At 40.2% G+C, this 26,935-nt stretch overlaps 1 protein-coding gene across 1 annotated transcript in view; it reads right to left on the minus strand.

Annotated features, from left to right (window-relative positions):
* The window catches only part of JPH2 (junctophilin 2), a 69,050-nt gene extending 42,115 nt beyond the window's left edge, over positions 1-26,935 (minus strand). The window contains exons 1-2 of the mRNA XM_060689636.2: positions 25,569-26,935; positions 16,514-17,297 (exon numbers count right to left, since the gene is read on the minus strand). Of these exons, the coding sequence (XP_060545619.2) occupies positions 16,514-17,297; positions 25,569-25,947 (1,163 nt within the window). The 5' untranslated portion in view covers positions 25,948-26,935. The remainder of the gene's footprint in view (positions 1-16,513; positions 17,298-25,568) is intronic.

The raw sequence follows: 26,935 nt of genomic DNA on the forward strand, positions 1-26,935 counted from the left end.
AATAAAGTCCTTCTCTTGCTTGACTTGTTTAAATAAGGCATCATGAGGACCGGTCTCAGAAGGGGTCGTCGGGGGTTGGGCTCCCACCGAACCCAAATTAGTAGTCAAGCGAGCCTTGTGAAGAAGGGACTTAAATAGTGCGGGCCGAAACAAGCCCGTGAAGGCTGGAGTGTCAGGTACCAGACCTTCATCCTCAGAGAATTCGAGGTCGTCAGGGCCCTCCTCGTCATGGCACGAGCCCTCAGATGAAACCGACTCACGAGGCGAGGGGGAGCGAGCCCTGCGGGAGCTAGAGGAGGCCAACGTGCTTGAAGAAGTCCGCGCCACCGATGTCTGGGCTGCTGACTGCGCTCCAGCCGTCATAATAGAAGCCAACGCCGTAGACAACATCGTCTGGAAGTCGAACTGAGACGGAGGCGGAGGATTGTCCACCGCTCGGAGACCCGCTGCTGTAGGCGTGAAAGTGGCCGAGGGTTGGCGCCGAGGGGGCGGAAAGGTTTCCAAACCCGCTGAGGAAACATCGGGCATTGACTGGGACACGCCCTTCTGCCAAGCCAAGGAACCGGATTGGACCCCTCTCCGCTCCGAAACGTCAGGAACAGGAACAGACTGTTGGGCGGATCCCGCATCACCACAGAATAAAGAAGCTGACGCCTGCTTGGCCTTCTCCCATTGTTTTTCCAACGCCTTATGACGTCTGAGAGCGTCCTTATCAGCGGCAGAGGAGGACTTAGAGTGGCGGGACTTGTGACCGCCAGACGCAGAGCGTTTGCCCGATTGTTTCTTGCGGGACTTAGATCTGACAGGGCTGACCTCCTGATCGCTATCAGAGGAGAACGAACAGTCCGCCATGGTGGGAAAGCCCCAAGTTGAATAGTAATTATTAATAAATTGATTGACAGATTGATTTGCAATAATAAATAGTGATGAATCAAAATTGAATGATTGATTAATAGATATTTGATTGCTTGGTTAATTGATTGCTTGATTGGATGAATGCTTGTTTGATTAATTAATAGGTTGATTGAATGACTGGCTGCTTTGATTACTTGATTAATTAATAGATATCAGCTTGCTTGATTAATTATTTGAATGATTGGAGGAAAGCTTGCTTAATTGAATTATTGATTGATAAATTGATAGTCTGGGTACCACTCTGGGCAATGCACTATGCCCAACAAGCAGTGCTGGCACTCCTGCCACGCTAAGTACCAAGGCACCCCTGACACTGCCCAGGTGTGTGGGAAAGCCTTGCACCAAAGGCTGTAAAGGGGTGAGCGATAAACTGTCAACGCTCCCCCCCCTTTTTTTCCTCCTCTGAGTCAATGCCCAGACCGGGACAGAGACTCAGCCAGCCAGATCTCCGACTAAAGGCTGCGGCCCTCAATTAGGGTCCGCGCTGCCACGAGGAGATTCCAAAATGGCGGCCGCCCTAATGGCTCAAAATGGCGGCCGCAAGTTGGTGGCGTAGTTGTGAAATGGCGGCTCGCCCAAGCTTCGACGGATGGCGGCGCGCTTTCCCCCTGGCGCCACTCACACGCGGACGCCAAACAGGGACGGAGAACGGAGCGGCTTTGGTACGGCGGGAGGGTAGCGAGCCCCGACAGCCACGCCACACACACCCCTGCAGCGATCACTCACAGCTGAAGCCTCGAGGCCGAAGACGCCGCTAGACACCGCGCCGCCCGCAGAAGCCTGACGGGACGGCCGCTGGAAGAATTACGCCACCAAATACAGCGAGCCGGTAACCGCTCCTGAAAATACCTCCATTCCGGCTCGCTGGTCCACACGGGAGTCGGGGAGCGATCCACTCAGCCCCGACCTCCCCCGCAATAGAATAGGCTTACCGGATCCGCCCCGCAGGGACAGAAGCCGGCAGCAGCAGGCGCAGAAGCGCAAAAGTCGGCACGACCCAGTTCCCTGGGCACGAAAACCGACGAGCAGCTGATTGACTCACAGGAAATCAGATACGGACTAAACTTAACCGAAAAGGAGAGAAATAGAAAAAAGAAAAAAGGGGGCTAATCAAAAATAACCAAAAGGCCTAACGCAACACTGAGCACAGAGAAAATCCTCCCAGTGTGTCAGCAACTGAGAGAAAGACTGGGGATTCGAGTGCAAAAGGGGGCGTGGAGAGAGCACAGAGTAGGTAGATAAGTAAAAAAAGTTCTCTCAGTTGCTGTCAGATAAGAGGATTTTCCCAATGCTGGAGTGTAGTAGCAGCGTTCTGGAAAAAGAATCCAGCACCTAGCATTTCTCTCTCATTTGCCCAATTCACAAAACAGAAGTATAGACTTGAGTCCCTGAACAAAGTGATCACTGTTGCCTAAAATGAGACGTTCCCATTTTTTATACCTACATTTTATCTGGTTTTTATAGAATTTATAATTTATTCATACAACAGTTCTGTCTCACTATTCCCAGAGGAGAAGAATGTCCAATCACAATCGCAAACACAAACTATTCCTAAACAAAGCAAAAATAGGCAAATCTAATGAGGTTTCTATGGACACCTAGAGACTCTCACTATCTTCATCAGAAAACAGCAGCAGTGCTGTGTCTGTCAGGCACAAGCAACCAGAGCCTGTCACAAATAGCTGAAAGAAACAACTTTACTGACTTCTACAAAATTACAAAAATTTCCCCAGACTGCTTTTCTTACCCTGGGAGTGACCAGATATGGCTATGGAGCTTGGGGGAAGTCAAGCTTAAGGACTCTAAGATAGGTCCTCACTTGACCCCTCCTTCCAATCTAGTTGGCAGTTTCCCCACTGTGCCATACCAGAAATGCTGCCCTTTGGGGGAGCATGTTTGTGACATCAAAATGCATAGAAAAAAAGGGTAGTTTTTGTGCCACAACGCTACAAAACTGCTTGCAGCACTCCAACTTTCCTTGGTCCCCTGCTACCATGAATGCCAGTAGTGACATTCTTCTTCTTCTTGTGCCATATCCATCATCGGACATTGGCATGTTAGCAATCCTATTTTTGTCAACAGCCTTATGAAAAAGTGCTGCTGAGTTTTGTCCAAACCAGTCCCTTAGGTTTTGAAGCCATGATGTTTTTCTTCTTCCTGGACCTCGTTTGCCTTCAAACTTTCCCTGGAGGATTAAGTGAAGTATGTCGTATTTTTCTGGGTGTCGCATCACATGTCCAAAATATTCTAACTTCCGCTTTTTAATGGCTTTCATGATTTCACTTTGCTTTCCCAGGTGGCTTATCACCTCCTCATTTGTGACTTTGTTAACCCAGCTTATATGTAACTTATATGTCTGTAAATCCACATTTCAAATGCTTCTAGTTTCTTTAAGTGGTTTTCTGTCAGAGACCAACTCTCTACTCCGTAGAACAGGATAGAAAAGATGTAACATCTGACAAGCCTGATTTTCAGTCTTAGGCTTATGTCGTGACTGCAGAAGACTTTTTTCATTTTGAAGAATGCTGTTCGAGCTTTCTCTATCCTTGCCTTTACTTCACTGATCATGTCCCAGCTTTCATGTAAATTAAAACCAAGGTATGTGATCCTTTCAACTTTTTCTAGTGGCATTCCTTCCAAATTTATCAGTGGTAAATTAATAGGTTGTTTGCTGACGACCATGATATTGGTTTTTGAGGTGTTAAGCTTCAAGCCATATTTTTCAGATATTTCTGAGACTATTGATGAGGAGCTGAAGTAGTGACATAGTAGTCTTCAAAGGCTGGATGATTGTCAGAATAATCTAGTGCAGGGGTGTGAAACTCACAGCCCACAGGCCGAATGCATCACACATAGGCCACACCCACTCCAACTTTTCCCCAAGGGGGAAAAGTTGCAAAACGTCATATGACAGCAACGTGACACAGCGAGTTTGACACCCATGATCTAGTGCACCCTGATCTGTTGGTTGGACTGGATGACTTCTAAACTCTCCAAATGTATGATTTTAAGTAGAGTATTTTTGTATTGTTACTTTAATTTTTTTCTTCACACATTTTCATAACCATAGCTTTGAAAGATTTGTGCTTGGAATTAAATATTTCCAATAAGACTGCCATAAAAACTGGAAATGTATCTATGCCCACCTACTTGGCAGCTACTCTTTTTAGTGAGAATGTAACTGACTCATGCTACAGCGAACAGGACATCACTAACACTGGGGAGACACCAAAGAGCACATAAAGTAAAACCAAGGCTATTTATTGGCTGCAAGTTAACTACTCTGGTATAATTAAATGTGAATATGTTGCTTTAAACAGAACCAATTCTTTTTTCAGACCAGCCCATTCGCCCCTATTTTGAGAATGACTTGAAGGACTTTTAGCAGCAAGGGGGGATTCTCAACCAGCTAAGATCTGTTTCACTGGAGACCTGGGGAAATTATCCCAGGATAAGGGCTGGCATTCAAAGGATGTGCTCTGCCACTAAAGTATGGCTCATTCCTTCCAATAAAAATACATGTACTATTTAAAACCAATGAGTTTTGTTTCATTTTTCCAGCAGACAGCTGTTCAATGCATGTTAAGAGGAGTTTGGCTCATGCCAATGTTAATGTGCTAGTACGATACAGTGCAAATTGTGAGACTGTTCTTCCATGGGAATCTTCCATCCATATTGTTTTGAATCTGAGGACTTATCTTAGAACAGCATTTTTCAACCTCAACAACTTTTAAGATGTGTGGATAACTCCCATAGCCAACTTTCCAAAGCCAACTGGGAATTCTGGGAATTGTCCACGCATCTTAAAGTTGCCAAGGTTGAGAAACACTCCTTAGAACCTGCCATTATCTGAGTTATAACAGGTAGTAAATACAGGAACTCTGTACCATTTCTCTACTTTCCTGAGAAATCTTTCCGGGATCTTGGTGGAACTGTATCCATTCTACAAATAGAGTCATGCACAATTTCTTTTTCAAGAAGTATTGTGTTAGGACATGTTGGATCCTGATTTATCACGCATACATCTGTGAGACAGAGAATTAACATCCTCTGTTTGTCAAAGAAAACCAGAGATAACCTATCTTTCCAGCCTGTAAAAGGCTCTTTTCAGTGATGGCTTCATTTTGTATTGTAAAAATATTATATTGTAAAAGTCATCAACCCTTTTTTATATGACCGTTTCCTCATGCTTTCCTGGAAGCTTTGGCAGCTTCCAGATGGATTGGGATCACAGAATTCCACAGAATTGTGGTACAAGGGTACCGTGAATGAGAAACTTTGCATATAGTCACCAGATTAAAATCTGATTTTAAAGGACTTTAGCTATCCTCTCCATGAATTGATCTGGACTGCCATTTGCGCTGCTTGCTGAAATCTTTATTCTTTGGATCCATTGTATTTATTTTATTGCTGTCAGATGTCTTGCTTGGAAAAAAAGACTAAGGTAATTATTTTAACATAAAGACTGAGGAGCTAACTTGCTACAATTGTTTTTCAAAAATTACAACTCATATGCTGCATCCTAAAACAGTTCCAATTGACTTTGGGAGTCCCATCCTCTCTGCATATTAAAGCTATGTAAACTCAGTTTACTCTTCTTCAAACTGATATAACTGGCAATGCAGCAGCTACAAATGTGTGAAATCTCCAAATATCGACCTTACTTTCTATGTGTCACTGGTGTTACACATTACAAAGAAAATCAGGATATTTTTCACACTTAATAACCTGAATGTTTCAAAAATCCTCTCTTGACATCTTCTCTCCATCATTTATCATTTCTCCATTTTTTTATTCTTAAATTGCCAAAACCTGTATAATCTTTGTTGTAAATAAGTCTGGTACTGGAACTTTTGGATTGGAGTTCATCTGCTCCATGTGCTGGGCTGTTGGTAGTTTGACCCAACATCCTGGCAGTGAAGCATTCTTAGGAGTGGCCCCATGTTCCCCTTAGGTCAATAGGCTTTCCTGAGAAGCCCAACTGTAAAATATGGCTTCCAGGTCTGACAGAAAGACTATATCAGACTTCCAGTCTGACCTAAGACTTTGCCAAAGCCTCAAGCATTTCTAATCTTAAATGAGTCTATTTCCTTTGGCTTCTGACATCTTGGCTCAACTTCTGATTTCTAACACTGCACTGATAGCTGTGTACAGCTTTGCCTTGACATTGTGAAAAAAATGAAAGAAGCAACAGCAACATAAAGAGAGAAATACATGATGTTGACTGAAGAGATTGAGAGCTACAACAAACGACACATACTTCAGATTTGAAATTAATTTTAGAAATGCGTCAGTGTCAAGTTAACCTAAAACTAAGATGAAGTGGAAGGGACAGAACAGAACGGATTGCTGGAAAAATAATAAAATGGCAATTTACTCATCCTTAAAACTCCGTGGGGAACTGAAGAATGAAACCACGTGGGCCACTCACCCACACTAAAGCAGGCAGGCTGCACCTGTTCCTCCCAACCACATATATTCTTTTGTAGGGACCAGCATGGGCTGAAGCAATCTATACACACCTGCCTACACCAAGAGTCTCATGAATGAGTCTACTAAGTCATCAAAAGCTTAATGAACATTCCATGAGTGTCGTACCACCCCTGGCACAGATTAAAAACCCAGAGCAGACATAGCTTTAGAAGTTTTCCTTTGTTGCCTAATTTCTCTCCTAACTAAAATAACCTCTTTGAAACTACATATCCAAGATGAAAGGAACTGATGAATGTAAGAGTGATGGGACATTCCCACCCACAAATCACTTCCCGCTGAGCCTCCTTGGCCATTTTGAAATTAGAACATTTGCAGTTATAGCTTTGAGAACTTCAGATCATTTCATATCTCAACACTTAAGGAGCACATGTTTACTTGGCAACCATATGGAAATAGTTTGCTTTGGAATGTTCTTCTGGAATGTCTTTAATTTCCCAACCTAACTTGCTATCCTGTGCTTACTTATTCCCATCCAACACTGCCCAAGTCCAAATTTACTTACTATTTTCAGGTTCAATTAAATCACCTAGGTGCAAACATGAACAGATAGCCCTCTACTTACCACCATTAATTTAGTGACTGTTCGAAGGTTACAACAGCACTGAAAAAAAGTGACTTATGACCATTTTTCACACTTAAGACCATTGCAGCATCCCTATAGTCGCGTCATCAAAATTTGGATACTTGAGAACTGGTTCATATTTATAACAGTTGCAGCGCCCCTGGGTCATGTGATCACCTTTTAAGAACTTCTGACAAGCAAAGTCAATGAGGAAGCCAGATTTATTTAACGACCATGTTACTAACTTAACAACTGCAGTAATTCACTTAACAACTGTGCCAAGAAAAGTTGTAAAATAGAGGAAAAACTCACTCAACAACTATCTCACTTAGCATCATAAATTTTGGGCTCTATTGTGGTCATAAGTTGAAGACTGCCTGTGATTGTGATTTTACCTTTCATATTGTCCAAAATGCCTCTCCTTGAGAGTTTTGTAACAGTTGTCAGTGATAGATTAGGGTCACAGTTTGAAGAACGATTTAATACACCTCACTCAAATCAATTGCTTTAAGGTTCAATAAAGAACACAGTTAACTACCGTGTTTCCTTGAAAATAAGACTCTGTCATATTTTTTGGACCCTGAAATAAGCGCTTGGCCTTATTTTCGGTAAGGTTTTATTATTTTGGGGTGTGTGGAGCAAGATGGGGCTCCTCTTGCCGTCTTATCTGATTTCCAGCTCTGCGTTTAAATATTTTTGGGGAGGGCTTATTTTCAGGGGGAGGCTTATTTTAGTGCATGCGTTCAAAAGCCCAATTGGGCTTATTAACAGGGGATGTCTTATTTTCGGGGCAACAGGGTATCATTTGCTTAACTTACTGGGACTGCAACATTAAGCAAAAAGAAGAGGGTCAGGCAACTGTGTAAACAATGTTATACTGGGTAGAAAAAGTCTATTTTTAATTTTTCAGCCCAAATCTTTCAAATAAAAATAAATTTGCTTTCGGTAATGAGGATTGGAAACATCCTTTTCCAAGAAAAATAAACATAAACCTGCTGCCTCGGGCCATAAGCTCTTGCTTCACATTTTAGTTTTAGCATAGCACAGACTCAGTCTATACATAATATGCCATTCCATTCATAATAGCATAGCGTTAAAATCCACCAACATACATTCCTGTTTTACTGGATAAGAACATTGGCTCTCAGTCGCTGCATTCTTCTCTCCCTCTGATAAACCAATGCCATGCTTTCCCTTATTTAGTCAGAGACATCTCTGCTGACTGCGGGCTTTCAATGCGTCATTTACACCATGCTCTACCCGTGTCTCCCGAGGAGACTCCCATTGCTGTCCATGTCAAGGCGATGTGAAATGCTGAGCACACTGGAGATATAAGTTGACAGTGCTTTAGGGGTGTGATTGGCCAGAAGTGCCCAGGAAAGTGATACCAAGGCTCCAATTCAAGTCTTAGCAGCTTCGTTATTTTAAGGGGGAGCTTGGTGTGCTCCGTGACACACAGAACACAAATAAAACAGAAAAGTCACTTTAGAAGCAGGACAGTAAAAGAGGCAAAAAGAAAGCAAATGAACTATGGAAAGCTAAGGTTTCATTTTTTTTTCTTCTTCCATTGAGTTCTGTTTTGATTCTCAGAGAATGCCTGGACAAGTCCTTGAAGTTTTCTTGGCAAGACTTTGCAGAAGTGGTTTGCCATTGCCTGCTTCCTAGGGCTGGGAGAACATGACTAGCTCAAGATCACCCAGTAGCTTCGTGCCTAAGGTGGGATCAGAACTCAGTCTCCGGGTTTCTAACCTGATGCCTTAACTGCACACCAAATCGAATCCCTTAAGGGTTTAATAATTCTGTTTCTTTCCTGAGGAACAGAAAGCAATGGGTGAGCTTGGCTCACTGTAAAATGGCTTGTGGTTCCAAATGAAAGAATTCTGACTGCTTTTGTTTTTAATTTCCTTAATGGTTGTTTTTTTTTAATGGAAAGGTAAAAGACCGAATGGGATCATATGGAAGGCTATAGAGGTAATCCTCAACATGCAACAATTAACTTAGCGACCATTCAAAATTACAACAGCAATGAAAAAAGTGACTTATGGCCAATCCTTGCGCTTAATAACCATTGCAGCATTCCCATAGTCATTTAATCAAAATTAGGATAATTGGCCACCAGCATGTATTTATGATGATTGCAATCATGCAATCACCATTTGCGACCTTCCCAGTCAGCACCTGACAAGCAAAGTCAATGGGGGAAGCTGGATTTGCTTAATGACTATGTGATTCGTTTAACAACCGCAGCGATTTGCTTAACGATCACGGAAAAAATATAAAATTTGGCATGACTCACAAAACAAATACACTGCTTAGCAACAAAAGTTCTGATCCTAACTGTAGTCATAAGTCTAGAACTACCTGTGCTGCCCAGTAAATGTCAATAAAAGTCTTGTTCTGGAAAACAATTGTGCTCTTGTAAAATCCGTATAATGTTATGCAGGCAAAAAAACCTACTGCTAAAGAAAAGAAGAAGAAATAGGAGCTTCCTTCTCCCCTTCAATAGGGCAGAGCCTTCCATTTTTAAACAGAGAGTTCCAAACTATTGTATGGTCCTTCACATGTCCTCTGAGAAACTAGGCAAACTGCATGCTAAATCTGTTATATTTGTGAAGAGTTTTTTAAAAAGAGAAATAAGTAAAACAATTTTTAAAGCAGCCTTAACTGAGTAAATGTCCTCCAAATCTGTTCATGTATGCATGCCTTTGGGTCAGTGTTGACTCCTAGCAACTGCCAGGACAAGTCTCTGCAGTTTTCTTGGCAAGACTTCAGAAATGGTTTGCTATTGCCTGTTTCCTAGGGGTAAAAGAAAATGACTGGCCCAAGGTTACCCATCTGGTATTGTGCCTCAGGTAGGACTATTACTCATGGTGTCCCAGTTTCTAGTCTGATGCCTTAACTACTACATCAAACTTGATTCTCCAAGTTTGTTATACAGTACTAAAATTTTTAACATCAACCAACATGGCAGCTGTAGTTAAACCCATCTGGAAGATGTATGATAAAAGAAACATTCTTATTGTTATAATTGCTTTTGGATTATGCAAATATATGCCACAAGTGACCTCACTTCATAAGAAGTATCAATTCTTGTAACTATGAAAAAAAACTGCCCAAAGGAGAGCAGCAGTGGTGGGATTCAGCCGGTTCGGGCCGGTTTGGGTGGCTGGCTGGCCCTGCCACTCCCCACCCCACCCCACCCCTTCCAGGAGTCCCCACGTGCCCCATTTTGGCTCCCAGGTAAGTGCAGGGAGGCCTACTAGGCCCAAAACAGGGCCCAGAGAATGCTTGGCCTGTTTTTGCTCCCAGGAGGCTGCAGGGAGGCCTATTAGGCCCAAAACAGAGCGTGGGGGGGTGGCGCTCCCCCCGTGGCCCGTTTTTGCCCCTGGGGAGTGCAGGAGGCAGAGTGCTGCCTGTCACACTCCCTGGCCATGCCCACAATAGCCACGCCCACCCAGCTGGTCATTAGGGCAGAGAACCGGTTGTTAAATTATTTGAATCCCACCACTGGCTCAAAGCAGCAATGTTTAATAAGAATACATACTAAAGCTAATACTGAAAAGAAGTTTTTTAAACATATAGCGATGCATTTTAGTTGCTGAGAATTTTCTTATCTTTTTCATCAACATCTTGCCATAGATGCATATCTTTTAAAAATATTTAAGTGATTCAGTACAGTACTAATTATAGTACTGAGAGCTAGCTTGGTTAAGTTGTTAAACTAGAAACTGAGAAACTATGAGTTCTAGTCTCTCTTAGGGTTGACGACTGGGTGACTTTGAGCCATTCACACTCTCTCAGACCAACCCACCTCTCAAGGTAGTTACAGTAGGAAAAATATGAGGTGGGTTACGAGTTGTTGAGTTCTACAGCATAAAGATAAGATATAAATATAATAGTTGAATCCAAAATGCCTTCAGCGGGTAGGTTTTTTAAAAAAATTATTATTATTCCATAAAACAGTTGATGAATTAAGAAAACAAAAGGTAGAGGCTTTCATCACTGGCCTTTATAGGGAAGGTAAAAAATCTGCAAGGTGGCAACCATAATGAACAACCCAATCCTTACCTTTTTTATATATCCCTGCCATCTTGAAGATTTTGACCTGCACTCTTGATGCCAATGCTTTTGACTACATTTATAGGACATATACCTGGTATTAAGACTCAGAACCAATCAAGGGCCAATTTAGTTTAGTTTCTATCCACAGAGAGAGTAACTAAACCAGTCTAGGAAGCCCTCCAGCTGCCTAACACTTGTTTATTTACTTACAAACACAATAATTAAAAGTAAAATTTAATATAGCTCTAATATCTATATTTTTTCTAATTCCACTTTAAACCAATCTAAATTGGTAGCTTCTGAGTAAAATATTAAGTTGTGTTAAATGAAAAATAAGATTTGTTAATGATTTGTATTAATTTGTGACCGGATCAAGGCTTCGTTTTGGAAAAGATGTGTTTTATGTTTATGTTTTTAAAAAAAACAAAACCTTTTTTCAAAAAAAAATAAAAATAAATTGGTAGCTTCTCTCCCAATGTGCTAAATAACCATAGTTCATTCCTGGAACCTTCTAGGAATGGATTACATAGTTTTTGCACATCATAGGCTTTCATTATATCTAGCTTTAATGAATTCTAAATGCTGAATGAATCAGAAATCCCAGCTCTGTTAGATTAATGCATGTTCTGATATTACCAAACAAAAGTTGTGCCACGTTATTCATTATTTTACACAGCTGTAATTTTCTTTCTCTAATTGATGTTTATTTTTATGTACACTGAGAGCGTATGCACCAAGACAAATTCCTTGTGTGTCCAATCATACTTGGCCAATAAAAATTCTATTCTATTCTATTCTATTCTATTCTATTCTATTCTATTCTATTCTATTCTATTCTATTCTATTCTATTCTATTCTAACATTGTTCCACAGCTTTATCATTCTGCTTCTTTTCTCAACTTCGTCCGTTCTAAACATCCCTCTTCTGGCACAGTGATCAGAACCATCTACAATATTCCAACAGAGGTTGAATCATGCATTTACATTATACTGGCAGCTTTATTTTCAATCTCTTTCCTCATGATCACCAACATAAAGGAATGTATCTTTTCCACCAGAAATATATACAAACATTTTCATTGAACATTAAAACTACAACTCATCCGCAGCAGCAGCACTTCAGATTCCAATCATTAGTGAATTTTCCATTTTCTACTTTTTTACATTGAATGGCTTTTTCTATCCCTATTCTCAATTTCCCAAGCTTGGAAAGTAGACTTTTGATGCGTCCTCACCAGTTCTTTCTCTTTTAAACACTCTAAATGATTTGGTATCGTCAGCAACCGTGATAGCTACACTGCTCACTCTTAACCATGTATGAAGAAAATGAAGACCTGATCTCATGGAGTATCTCTGCAAAGCCTCAAACAGCTGCATTTGTGCAAGACCTATGGAGGAAGAAAATGGCTCTATGTATCTCCTTTCTTTTGCTCAAAAGTTTCCTTAATAGGAAATTATGTCCAACCCGTGCTAACAGAGAGAAGCATTCCAATCCCTGATGTAAACCATTCAGAGTTTCCCCTTTGATTTGAAGTGTAAATAGTGCCTTTTATAAAAAGAGCTTTTTATAAATGGCCCAGTGCCACTCCAACATCATTAGTCATAACCTTGTAGCTGCTCTTCTTGTTTTGTTCTTTCCACAAATGTGATCAAAACGGTTTTTTAAACTCAGCCCACTTTACATTACAATGTTGTTTCAATATAGATCTATACTGAGGCAATATAGAACAGGCACTGGTGGCTCAATTTTAAGGACAAAAAAACAGATGGCGTAAACATCTCTTCAAATGGGTCTTGTGACTAATTTTTCTGCTTGTAAATCTAGGTTTGTTTTGTTTGATCAATACAGAAAAACTGTCCATCATGTTTTGTTTAAAATAAACTACACAGGTCAGTGCTGTAGGTATGTTACTATGGGGTAAGGGTGTAGAGTGCTATGCATGAATCTCTTTTAAGCTGCTAGGCCAGAAAACCCAACATGTCTATGGTTCCAATGAACTGTTGCACCAATCTGACCAAACTCTTTCAAGGGCTTGTTTTCTGCAGTTTTAACAAAAGGAACATTTGGAACATTGCTACCATGTTTCCCCGAAAATAAGACCCTGTCTTATATTTTTTTGAACCCCGAAATAAGCGCTTGGACTTATTTTGGGGGAGGTCTTATTATTTTGGGGCTCCTCTTGCAGACTTACCTGCAAGAGGAGTGCTCCTCTTGCAGTCTTACCTGATTTCCAGCTCTGCGTTTAAATATTTTTGGGGAGGGCTTATTTGGGGGGGGAGGCTTATTTTAACACATGCTCTCAAAAGCCCAATTGGGCTTATTATCAGGGGATGTCTTATTTTCGGGGAAACAGGGTAGCTAATCAACATAGGATTTGCCATCAATGTTGCAACCCCAGAAGCTCGCACTTAGACACGTAATGCCAAACTGTAAGATCTCTCTGCAAATACATTGATTCTTGTACTAATTAAACCATCCATGTATTGTATTGCATTCAATTCAGGAATGGATTAGAAAGAATTCTATTATGGATTTTTCTGAGAACAAATTTGGAAGCCCTATCCTTAGCAGATCCATGGTGAAATTAATACTAGTAGAAATGAAATTGCTATTTTAATGTCTTAGTTGGTTTTTAATGGGGGGGGGTTTGTATTTATTACCTCGTCTCTTTTTTTTAGTATACATTGTCCATGTTGAGCAGCCATATAACTGTTCAATTAAAAGACATATGTTCTTCCGCAGGAAAACATATAGGATACGCATAGAGATTATACTTGCTTTATAATGCAAACTACAAGTCTTTTCTATTTTTCTTTAACCTTTAAGATGTTTTGTGTATTTAAAACTATGCCAGCCCTATGCACACTGTAGGGATCTTCCCTACCCATGTTGGATCAGCGATGTCACCATTCAATACAATATTCTCATGGTTATTCCAAGAACTCTGGGGGAGGCAGGGATGGTTGCATGGAAGCAAATTAAGCTCTTTATGGTTAAACATACAAGAGATATCCTCACATCATCATGCAGTTTTTAAAAATGTAAATATGATCCCATAACATCTTTATCCAATTTAGGGGAAAATTCTGAAGATCTGTTTTAAAAAAACCATGGAAAATTATATCAAAGCAAAATTCTGCTCTCAAAGGTGAACAGATAAAAAAAGCAGACCCACACCAGTATATCCAGGCCTAACTTTAAAGCAGTTAACAGTGCTAAATATAACACTAGTATTTAATGAGGGGTAAGTGTCTACCTAACAAAAATGCTAAATGTATTTCATGTGTGTTCAAATTTATTTTGAGAATGCTATCCATGAATACTGGTTCAAAATGAAATTGTTCATCTCCATATCTTTATGAAAGATCAATGGGGTGATATTTCATTTTTAAAATGGTTATATGAATATTTAATAGAATAAAAGAATTGGAAGGGATCTTAGAGGTCTTCTAGTCCAACTCACTGCTCAGGAAGGAAATCCTGTACCATTTCAGATAATAGTTGTCCCAATCTCTTCTTAAAAACTTGCCATGTTGAAACATCTGCAACTTCTGGAGGCAAATCATTCAACTGATTAATTAGTGTAACTATTAGAAAATGTCTTAGTTCTAGGTTGCTTCTCTCCTTGATTCACTGCTTCTTGTCCTGCTTAATTTTAATTTAATTTAATTTAATGTTTTAATTTAATGACAATACGTTGTAGTTGTTTATTCTTTAATATCTCAACATTCATTTTTTTTTCTGTGCAGTGTTGATTCTGCTTTCTTTTGCATATTATGTACTGTACCCCACTCTTCTGCCGAGTCATGCATACAACATCCACCCTAATTTCAATTTAAGACAAAGCAGGAAGTATTAAAATATAGCTCACAATGATATTAATAGTATTAAATTACTTGAATTTACAGTAATTTCACATAAAATGGAAAGCAATTTTAATTTGGTTTTGTCATAATACCCCTATCTTCCTTCTGTATTCTGTCCTCCTACAGCATGTAAGTCCTAATTAAATTCCAAGCATATCTGGCCTGTGATCATAATAGGTTATACTCATTGATCCAAAGGAGCTGACTACTTTTAAATTGAGCAGTGCTGCCACTGCATTCTGTTCTAATTGCAGTAAGGTAATTATTTGAGCCTATAGAGAAGTGAACATTAAAATGGTTAAGCCCTCACAAAGTCTCCCTTGACCTAAACCTTGGCACAGCTTGCATATGGTTTTGTTATACCCCTCTAAGGATAATTCACATGCATGTTTCTATTCCATCCTTGTCTAGTTTTTGAAATGTAAATTCCCCTTAAAAGGCATGTGAACTACTGGCTTAAAAGGCCTTGGACACTTTTGATTTTTAACATCGTGATGACTTAATAGCAACCATCCACATTCCTCTGAAATCTTGCAAGCAGGGTCTAAAAACTCTTCTTTATAGTTTTCTGAACTGCTGATCCCTCCCTATAAATGCTGTTAGAACATAAAACCTAAGATTCAATTTCTGACATATCCTATTACTGTAAAGGATTGCAATAACCACTAAAAAGGCTTCGTTAACCAGTGAAGCAGAAAACAACTAATAGCTCCAGAAAAAAAATATGTCCAGTTCAAAGTTCAAGTTATATGAACTAGTGTAAAAACAAAACGACTTCTCTCAAATTGAAAAAATAAACTCAATTGAACTTCTCTAAAAACTTTCATTTTTATTTTATTAGATTTAGAGACCACCTGACTCCAAAATGATTCTGGAAGGCTCACAATTTAAAACAGGCAGCATTATCGTGGTGCACACAATGAAGCTATGCAAAGGGCTTATTGGCCACAGCTGTCACTTACTCTTTGAGTAAAAGCTGTGAATTCAAGATGAGCCCAGACAGTGCACAAATGTTGAATGGGGAACTACAATCCCATCCACGATTCAAGACAGAAAATCCCCAGATCAGGAGGACTGTAATAACCATAGCCACTCAGTCTTGCTTGAATTAAGTCAAAGGTGATTTCTCTCCATCCAGATCTGTCCATGCTGGCTGGGAAATCCAGGAGCTGAAGTCTACATATGCTAAAATTGCCAAATTGAGAAATGATATTAAACTGATGCTGTGATTATAATTGCATACCTGTTTAGTTCAAAATTTTATTTGAAACAAATCTGCTAAGATCTTTGTTTAAAACATTGGAAAAATGCTGCTAGGAAGAGGGGACAATAAAGAGTCAAGATTTGCCTTGGCAAAAAAAGCTAAATAATTTGAAATATGGGTTTGTTTTCCCCAAAAGCCCTGTTCCCCTATATTAAATACATCTTGACCTGGATGTAGACCTGAATATATTTTTTGAAGATCTCTAAGTTGAAGCCACTACAAATGGAAGTTCAGTTTAATGAGTATTTTAGGTTTGATCAACAATTGCAAATAGAATTCAGTTACAAAAGGGTGCTGGATGGTGTTTCTACTTGATAGCCACCCAAAAATTCCAAGATCATGATCCTTACCTAGAAGCTGCAATCTCAGATTTCTGTCTGCCGATCGCTGCTGCTCTCTGAGCACCTTCTATGCTCCGGTCCACTTTCTGCCTTATCTTTGCACTTTTTAGAGGTATTACCCGTTTCTTCATGCCTTTGATCAATACGTTCATGCGGTATTTTCCTTCTTCCTTCTTCCCATCAGGCAACGTGGTACAACCATATCCATGCCGCACGTTATCCAGCCACTCGCCTTCATACTTCAGGCCACTTGATCTCTCACTTATGCCAAACCCTGAACGTTTGTCATTCTTCCACTCTCCCATATAGGATTCTGTGGTGGTGGCATCAATATCAGCATCAAAAGGTGGGAAGTCCTCTCCTTCTACTCCTTCTCCCAGACTGGCAGTGGAGGTAGCATCACTACCTGTAGAGCTCATCCCACTCTCACTCTTAAGGAAACTGAGTCGACTCCTTTGGCTGGACAAAGAGGTCTTAGAGTCAGTTTTCTTGAGTTTCCCAAACAAGGAGCTCCTCCTGAAGAGTCCCCCCTTCTTTAACTTCCCAGCATCAGCATCTGCATACAAGCTGAGAGCAAAGCCACCCCGAGTTATGGTAGGGGACATGGGAACATGTTCCTGGTTTGCTGATGGCAAATCGTGTTGTAGCAGCGTGCCATTGCTGTGCTCACTCCGTAGGGACGTAAGGGAGGTTCTTAGAGGGTTGCGGACCACAGCTGCAATACCATATGGGACACTTTGACGAACTCCATAACCGTGGCGCATGCCATTGGTGAACTGGCCTTGATAGGTACCTGGAATCAAAAGTAAGAACTAAGTCAAATACATCAAATTTCTCTGGAAGGCATATGAAAGCATAGCTATCCAGGCAGTCACAGCGTCTTCCCTATCTTCTCATATAAATGGTTCCTTATTGCAGGAAAACTGTACCTTCTTCCCAGTCAGAGAGCTGTAACTTCTTCCCAGTTGGCAAATACAATTTTTCCATCCCTTTGAGATGCTTCTGCTGAGAGTGATATCCATTAATGGAATACATAAAACACATTACTAATGAGGGCAAGGTTTGCAGATCTGGCAAATAGGTGGTGATTGTTCTAATCCTTTGCTTTAAAAAAAAAATCAGCATAAAGAGTTTGATTTCTTATTAAGCAATGATCTAACTAGATCTTCAGTATTAAACAATACTCCTATTCAAATTGACTTACTATCTGACATGGCAAATATGGGTTATGGGGAAAATAGTGTGTATTGACAATTTCTTTTCATAGGTGTACATTCAAGCATGTACGCTAGGACTAAAATAGAGGTGGTCAACTTAGATCATTTGTTTCTAAAGCGCAGGAAAAAAGGGAATTCATCTTGAAATAGGAACTTCATCTCAAAATAAAAATATGTTATCACATACACACAATTTTACTTGCTCTTTATTTGCAATATTACATGGAAGAGTAGAGGAAAGTTGAAGGTCTTTTCATTTCATTCGTTGGTCTCTGAATTCAAATAATGAATTTTACTAACTTTCATTACACAGGAACAAAGTGGAATACAAATAAATAAATTCTAAAGTTTATTTCTGATGTCACAAAGAAAAAAGTGCTGGCTCCAATAGAATGCCCACTTATTGTTTCTGTGTATTGTTTACTTTTGGCTTTAATAACTTAATAACTTTTAGATGAGCGGACTTCAACTCCCAGGATTCCCAACTGAGACATTCTTCTGGAAATTAATTCCACTCATTTTAAAGCTGCAAAGGTTAAAAAAAAATACCGCATTAGACAATTCCCTCGCTGCTATGCCCCTTCTACCTTTCTCTTCCAGGAAAATGACTGCCCACTTTCCTATAGGAGAGAGGTTTACTTAATACTTATACTTATATTTATAATTAAAGTGTGTGTTTATGTGTGTGTTTGAATATGGTGTTTGGGTATGTGTGTTTGTCAGTATGGATATATATATAGAGGGGGGGGAGGGAGGGGGGAGAGAGAGAGAGAGAGAGACTCATATACATTACATTGAAATAATAGAAACAAACATCAAACATCAAAAGACACATATAGACACAAAAACAGCTTTAAAAGTTCCTTCTTTGAATCTCATTCCATTGTAATAGTTTCTGTACCTTCTTTTACTAGCACTGATGAAATAGGATATTAGTTAAGATTTCAGTGTAGTAGAGAGAAGGTTGCTAGTACAAAACTTGACAGATTTTTAAAAGATTACTGTTTTTATTTTACATTTATTATTTTACTTTCCTTGTGTAGCTAGTTTTGAATTTAAAAAAAATAAGTTCAGGGGGAAATAAGCTGCTCAAAAACCTATAATTAAAAATATTCTACTGACTTTAAATGTTCTCTTAAGTTAAGGTTCATAACCACTTTATTATTTCAGCAATGCAGGAAAAAGGAGATACAGAATTGGAAGCATTAGCTCAGCTGAATGAGCCACTCTTCTTCTGCAAAGCAGTCAATAAATAGCTGAATCCCACCAAGTGAAGTGCTCTGGCTCAAATGAACAGGAGGCCCACAAGCAAACAAAATACAAACAATAGTATTTTGGAAGTGGAACAAAGAAACATGCTCCGATATTAATTTGAAGGTGAATGGGGAATTAATTAATGAACACCACCACCGTCCATTTCTGCCCGCCAGAAACAGTTGCTTTTCTATTATAATGACAAGGCAACCCAGCAGTGTAGATAAGGTCTAAGAGTCTAGTCCTAGATACAGTAAGCAAAGTCATTCAAATTCTATATAAAAAATAGCTGGTTCAGAGAATCTGCAAAACTTGTTGAAGTATAAAACATCTATTAAACAGCTATTGAGGTAAACTAAATTTCACCTCAATATTTGCAAAAGTTTTACATATTTGTCTAGGGCAAAGTTGGCTTGCATTTCTGTCTGTCTGTCCTATCTTTCTACCTACCTACCTACCTATACCTACCTACCTATGTACCTATCATCCATCCATCTATCCCTCCATCTATCCATCCATCCATCCATCCATCCATCCATCCATCATCCTGGATGACAGTACTCCATGCTTTAGCATTCTTTTGTTGTATATATTCTCAATTGAAAGCTATTTAAATGTAACAAAAACCTTCTTTTCCATAGAAAATTTGAACTTTTCACAGAAAAAGGTTGGTCCCTTTCCCACCAATTAGCACAAACATTAATTTTCCTCACTTCAGAGATTCTATCTTGCTTCATTGTCCACCTTTTGTTGACATGGTTACCTCAGCAACGAACAACACTACTTCCTCACCCCCCCGAAACTTTTCTCCTATCCCTCACACACTGTTTCAAATTCCATTCCAAAATTAGTAAGCTATCCTCCCCTACTCTCCATTCAGCTTGGGTATCTTGGAATGAAATATGCTAAAGAAATACAAATATTTATTCCCAGTAAAGAGACATTAGCTCCCCCAAGGATTTGCATTCTCATAGGCAAAGGGCCAAGAACAAATGAAGAATTTTTATGGACTCTGACCTCCATAGCTCACCAATGAGGTCTATCATATCAACAAAGGACAATAATCCTTAATGATCTAAAAAAAAAAAAAAAGGAACACAAGGAAAAAATACGCAAAATACAGTGGACAAGACTCTGGAATGAATTATACAATAGGGTGTAAACAAGTGAGCATCTTATAGACAAGACTATTGACTTGACAATTTCTTCCTTATTAATTTTCACTGCCTTCCATTAGGCTGTATTATTAAGATAAGTCCCAGAAGACGCTTCACATAAAAATATCCTTACAAGATTGTTCCCTTTCTCTCAAGTATATGTAAATTTAACATTTAAGCTAAATTGCTAATCAATGCTATAATTCTTGTAAAAAGGTTAATATACAAAAAAAATCACAAGAATAAGGCAAGGAAGTTAGGTATAAATTAATTACTGCATTTGGTCAATTAAAAAATGGAAATATTGAAATGTCAGGATTCTTTAAAAAAGGAAATAGAATTAGGAAGCAATTCTGCAGAATGTATGGTATTATAAAGGTGAATTTAATATTACTATAGAGTGTAAGAAAGGAGGAAAGTCAGCTTCTGAAGCACAGAAAAGGATTCGCTTCAAGGTGCTGGTACTCTCCTATAAAGCCCTTCATGGCATGGGCCCGGGGTATTTGCAGGATCACCTCCTACCGGCCTCCCACTGCCCAGTGCGCTCACATAGGGCTGCCCTCCTCTGGGTCCCCTCGGCCAGTGTCGGCTGGCGGTCCCCAGGATGAGGGCATTCTCTGTGGTCGCACTGACCCTCTGGAATGGGTTGCCCACCAAGCTCCGGACGGCCCCCGACCTCCCGCGCTGACCTAAAGACATGGCTCTTTCAGCAACTTCCCTGATCTGCTGTGGATTTTAACTTGGGGATTTGGGGATTTTAATTGGTTTTTAATATTATTTAATATTTATCTATTGTTGGGTTGTTTTATTGTTGTGAGCCGCCCCGAGTCCTACGGGAGAAGGGCGGCATATAAATCTGACAAATAAATAAATAAATAAATCTGACAAATAAATAAATAAATAAATAATTCTTTTCCTATCTCCTCCCACTAAATAGGACTTAAATAGTAGCTTCAAAGGTTGCATTCCAGGCTGTATCTCTGAATTTTAATTTATACATTATACATTAATAGTTTGTTTAAAGTATCTATTTTTTTCTCGTTCACTCGGTCTCTCCCTCTCTCTCTGTATGTATATATGTGTGTAGATAGATAGATAGATAGATAGATAGATAGATAGATAGATAGATAGATAGATAGATAGATAGTTCTGGCTTCATGCTTAATTGAAGGATTTTAACCAACAGAAACAGATCAGTGACAACAACCAAGATGATAAAAGGGCCTGGAAAGAAAAAAAAATACAAGAAACATGGGGAGATTTGGGGTATGTTTAAGTGAAAACTGTGGGAAGACTTGATATCTCTCCAAGTATCCAAATAGCTGTCGTAGCACAGAATTGTTCAAAGGTGTTTCAGAAAACTGATTAAGAAATAATGGGTTTAAGTTACAAACAGATTTTGGATGGACAATGGCATCAGGAAAAAATGCTAATGGTAAGAGCTATTTACAATGGAACAGATTGATTTAGAAGGTGACACTTTTCTTTGCTAGATGTGTTTAAACAGAGGCTGGATCAGTGGTGAAATCCAATTTTTTTTACTACCGGTTCTGTGGGTGTGGCTTGGTGGGCATGGCAGGGGAAGGATACTGCAAAATCTCCATTCCCACCCCACCCCAGGGGAAGGATACTGCAAAATCCCCATTCCCTCCCCACTCCTAGGGGAAGAATATTGCAAAATCTCCATTCCCACCCCACTCTGGGGCCAGCCAGAGGTGGTATTTGCTGGTTCTCTGAACTACTCAAAATTTCTGTATCGGTTCTCCGAACTGTTTAAAATTTCCACTACGTGTTCTCTAGAACCTGTCAGAAACTGCTGGATTTTACCCCTGGGCTGGATGGACATCTATCAGAGTAAGAATAAGAGATTTCTGCACTAAACAGGAAGTTGGACTAGATGTTTTCCAAAATCACTTCCAATCTTTAATTCTATGATTATATATGCAGGCCCTCATAGAGGGGAACAAAAATTTGTATGGCTGCCCAACTCACTCTCAGTGGTTCCAAGTGACTTGCAAAGTTAAAAACTCAATATAAAGACAATAAAGAAGCAATAAGCCCCCCTCCCCTGCTGACAACTATCTGATAAGCCATTTGATAGCATCCTACTCAGTTGTCCCCAAAACCAGGACTTCGGGCCCACTGGCAAAACCAGGTCTTCAGGGCCTTGTGAAAGGGTGTCAAAAGTGGGGCCAATCTTATGCATGTAGTATCTGGATTTGAATGGAGATTCTATGGTCCATTTTATACTATTGGACTATAGTTCTCATTATTCCTAATCCTATTCTAGCATCTGAAGTTAGGGGATGCTAAACTCTTTAGATCCGTGATGGTGAACCTATGCCACACGTGCCACAGGTGGCACGCGTAGCCATATCAGTGGGCACACGAGCTCAGCTCCAGCGCGCATGTGCGTGCCAGCCAGCTGATTTTCGGGCCTTCTGGGCCCATCAGAAGTAGGGAAACAGGTTGTTTCCTGCATCCGGAGGGCTTCAGAGGTTGGTGGGGAAGGCCCGTTTTTCTCTCACCTGGCTCCAGAGCCTTTCTAGGAGTCTGGGGAGGGCAAAAATGGCCTTCCCTACCCCACCGGAGGTCCTCCGGAGGCTGAAAACAGCCTGTTTGCCAACTTCCAGTCCCACCACAGGCCATTTCTGGCGTCTGGAGTGCCTCGGGGGGGGGGGGGGAGGCCCTTTTCGCCCTTTTCAGAGAGGAGCCAGGTGAGAGAGAAAAACAGGCCTACTGGGCCATCGCATGCTAGGAACGGGGGGGGAGGGTTGTGAATAGAATTATGGATATGGGCATGCACACACGCGACCCCCCCCCCTCCTGGCATGCAATGGCAAAAAGGTTAGCCATCACTGCTTTAGACACTTCATTCCATAGCTTTTTTCATCTATTGTCTTACTAACAGAACTAATAATGAGCTCCTATAAAACCTTTCTGCTGAATCCATACCAGATTTTAACACTACTTGAGGCAACAATCTTTGACTGGGTTTAGGAATTCCACTTTGGCATGTTTCTGTCTATTATGATTTATTGAATAAACCACAACTGTCTTTGTCTACAAAATAAGCTAAGCCAAATCCAAACAAACATGATTATGCTAAACTGTAATGTAGTTTCCTTGGGTTAATTCAAATTCTTGTGGACCTACTGTTGATTTGTTAATGGTTGAATGTAAACCCAGCCATTGCGGAAACTGCCTTACAATGCCATGTAAAGACCTCTAGAAGAAATATTTCCATCTCAAAGGAAGATTTTGACATTTGTGCAACTAAAATTTTAATTGTACAATGGGCTAACATTCATAAATTGATACCTTTTTTTCCCCAAAGGTAGTCTATTAGTTTATTTCATGACGAATTATGAATTAAAAAATAAGGAATTGCCCTTCGGATTCTCCTTGGAAAGGAACAGAAAAAGAAAAGATTTGTAGCTGTAGAATATAAAATAAAATGACAGAAAATGCAACTGAAGCACTCAGGTGTGAAGACAAGCACATTCGTCATCAGATTTAGATAATTTTTTTCTAACGCATATAGCATATGAATTTTCTTGCTCTTGCTAATGACAATTTGGAATATCCTGCAGATTGGAAGCAGCTGTGCAGGTAAATTCATCTTCTGCTTTCTGGTTGGCACAGCAGGGACATAACTTACTAATGCAATCTTCATCACAAATAACTCATGCCTTGAAAATGTCTAATGTGAGTCAAGATGTATTGATATAATTTAATACTAGACAGCTATTGTGAATGTCAGTAATATTGTAAGAAATGTCTCAAGTTTTTTTTTTCAGTTACTAATAATGAAGTCCTACATGTATTCCGTATACGGTAATTCAATCTCATGAAATTCAGTAGCACTTATTAAATTTCATACAGATGAGTATGTATAAGATTACAATGTATTTATTACAGCTATCATTTGAACATTTTGTTCAGATAAGCACAAAACTTTTTCATATTTCACTTAGAAATCTATTTCTCTTGTTATTTTCAGTGGAAAGTCATCATAAACTGCTCACCCCAGTGATATATAAGTCAAACAGGCCTAGAGAGTTTCAGATAAACTTACATGGCAAAAATGCACCAATAAGTACATTTTGACACCTGCTGGTGAACATTTTTTTTCAGATGTATCTAATGGCTGTGCATTTATCCAAGCAGCGCCTCACTTTCTCATTGCTTGTCTGGTTTTGGTTTTTGGTTTTGCACCTCAACTCTCAACCACAGGATTATTTGATGGACACAACTAAGCACTCATTATTTTGTTAAACACAAAAAACTAGCTAGTTGGACTGTCCATAATCCATCAGTCTATATACAGAATACCTTAAAATGCAAATAAATGTGTAAACATATTGTTTAATGATTTTTTTTCAGCTGTTCTAAACTAAACAATTTTCTTCCTTACCAAGAACCAGTTTGTCTGCATGTTATTCACAATTACTCTCAAAACTGTTTCCGTGCGTAAATACTTCTGATGGTACCCTGCTTTATGAACCATGACTCTGGTGGTGACACAACAATATCCTTAACAATGACCAGATTATGAAATATACATAATTGCTTGAAGTTTGCCTTGAACTTTCCAGAAAAGTAGTGCAAATATCTGACGTTTCCTAATGAGCCAGTTATATAATGGCATGATTTCTAGTCACAAATTGTTTAACCACAATATTGGGTTGATACAATATTCCAAACAAGTCACATCATGGCACATCAAAGATTGTCTTGCACCAGTGTAATTTTTGCAACTGGTTATGCACAGAAACATACTTGGTACACTGGGTTTTATTAAGTTGTCCTCAAGATTTCTGATTCTGTGGCAAGCATCTCCTTGTTCACCACCTCTGCTGGATAAGAGCCGATACCTACTTCTAGATACTTTGTGAGTTATATGGTGGATGCTCAACCAATCAGCAAAGATTGATCCATACCATGAAATGAATGCTTATCCTATGAGCTTCGAGATGACACATCCTGCACTGCAAAGAAGGGTAATCAGTGATAGAGTTGTATCAGGAGTCAAATTGTAATTGGGCAGCGGACACCAGATAATTAAGCAATACAATGCATGTAAGATGCAGATACACAGATTTATTCAGAAATGGTGATGGAAAGCCAGGTATGTGTGTGGGGGACATGTATATGACATATATATAAAATGCAAAGTTTGCACATTCACACATTCATTTATATACAGAGGGAGAACTATGTACATGTTCAGCTGCAATTTAATAAATAAGACACACATCTAGAGAGATTAAATATTACATTCTACTCCAAGGCCTTCATGTCACCTCTTTTCAGGAATAAGAACTGAATTATTTCCCTTTAAGATTGCAGCTTTGGGATTTAGCCCACATAGCACATTGTCCATGCCCCATCTGGGAAGGAACTGGCAGCCAACCACCTCTTAGCCAGTCTTACCTCCATCAGCATAGGTCTCTGTACCATATCCATCTTGCAGCCCATTATTCCAGGTACCTTCATACTTTGCTCCATTGCTGACATTCTGCCTTATACCGTATCTTCCCTTGAAACCATGGGTCCATTCACCTTTGTAAAGCCATCGTCCTTTGGTTTCAATCCCTAAGCCATGTCGCTTTCCTTGAGACCAGTAGCCCTCATAGGTATTGCCACTGGGCCATGTGTATACCCCCACCACTTCAAAACCATAGTTCCAAGACCCAGAGTATTCGCCCTGACCTTTGGGGCCAGTACAGATGCCATGCCCGTGGGCTTTGCCACCTTCCCAGCCCCCACAGTAGGCTCCTCCATCATCGAAGTCAAACCTTCCACCACTCATGATACACGACCAAAGTCAGAAAGCCAGAGATTTCCACTCTTCTCTTTTGCTCCTCTTTTCCTTCCTCTTCTCTTCTTCTCTCTTGCCTATTTAGCCAGATTATGGCTCCATTAATGGACCTATCATCGCCCGATTCAAGTGCTGCATAGCCAAGTTCAGCTGATTCCAAGAGCCCAAGGAAAGGAAATTGCTGTGGGATCGAAGTCCCTGTTGATGGAGGCAGGATGGGGCCAGGGAAAGTTGCCCAGCTTGGTTCTACAACAGAACCACTACCCAAGAAGGCATGAAGATGTTTATTAAGAGATACAAACTACTACCTGGTCTTGGAAAGAATAGGATTGAAGTTCCCCCTTAGGCTGTGCAGTTCTAAACTTTACATCCTCCATCAGAGGCGGGGCAAGGATTGTTAATTTTGCAGTTGCATTGGCCTTTATATCATCCTTGCAGTTTCCTCAAAAATCCCCCCGCGATCCATTTCTTTAAGAGTCCATGCAGATCTGCAGGAGCGCGCTCTCTTTAATCTTCTTGCCCGGGTGTGTGTACCTATCCGACGGCTTGCTCCTTCGTTGCTTCCCTTGGTTCCTATGCCCTCCACGAGGTCCCGGCCCCGAACGATGCCAACGTTTTTACTGCCCCGTCGGCTCTGCACGGCTCCGAATCTCCTCCGGAGTCTCTTCCTATTTTTCGCCTCCCCCTCCTCCTCCGCCAAGGAAAAGGTCAAAGCTGCCCTAACAAGGCCATCGGCTCCCTAGAGCTGCTCCTAAAATAGACCCCCCTCGCCCAGCCCCCTTTCTAGGACCCTTTTACGGAGGAGAGAGGAACCACCCCTTCGGGGCCGGAATAAAAATTAATAATCCTCGAGGAGGAGGAGGAGAGGGACCGAGGAAGCAAGTGTGTACTTTTAAAAATAGCAGCCTGGGAACGACGGGGCGGGGGAGGCGGAGGAGGGGGTCGCGATTCTGCCCCGGCTGTTTGCGCCGAAGTTTTT

This window comes from Pantherophis guttatus, chromosome 3 (genome assembly GCF_059756535.1).
Source record: "Pantherophis guttatus breed Tessera chromosome 3, ASM5975653v1, whole genome shotgun sequence".
NCBI classification, from domain to species: Eukaryota; Metazoa; Chordata; class Lepidosauria; order Squamata; family Colubridae; genus Pantherophis; species Pantherophis guttatus.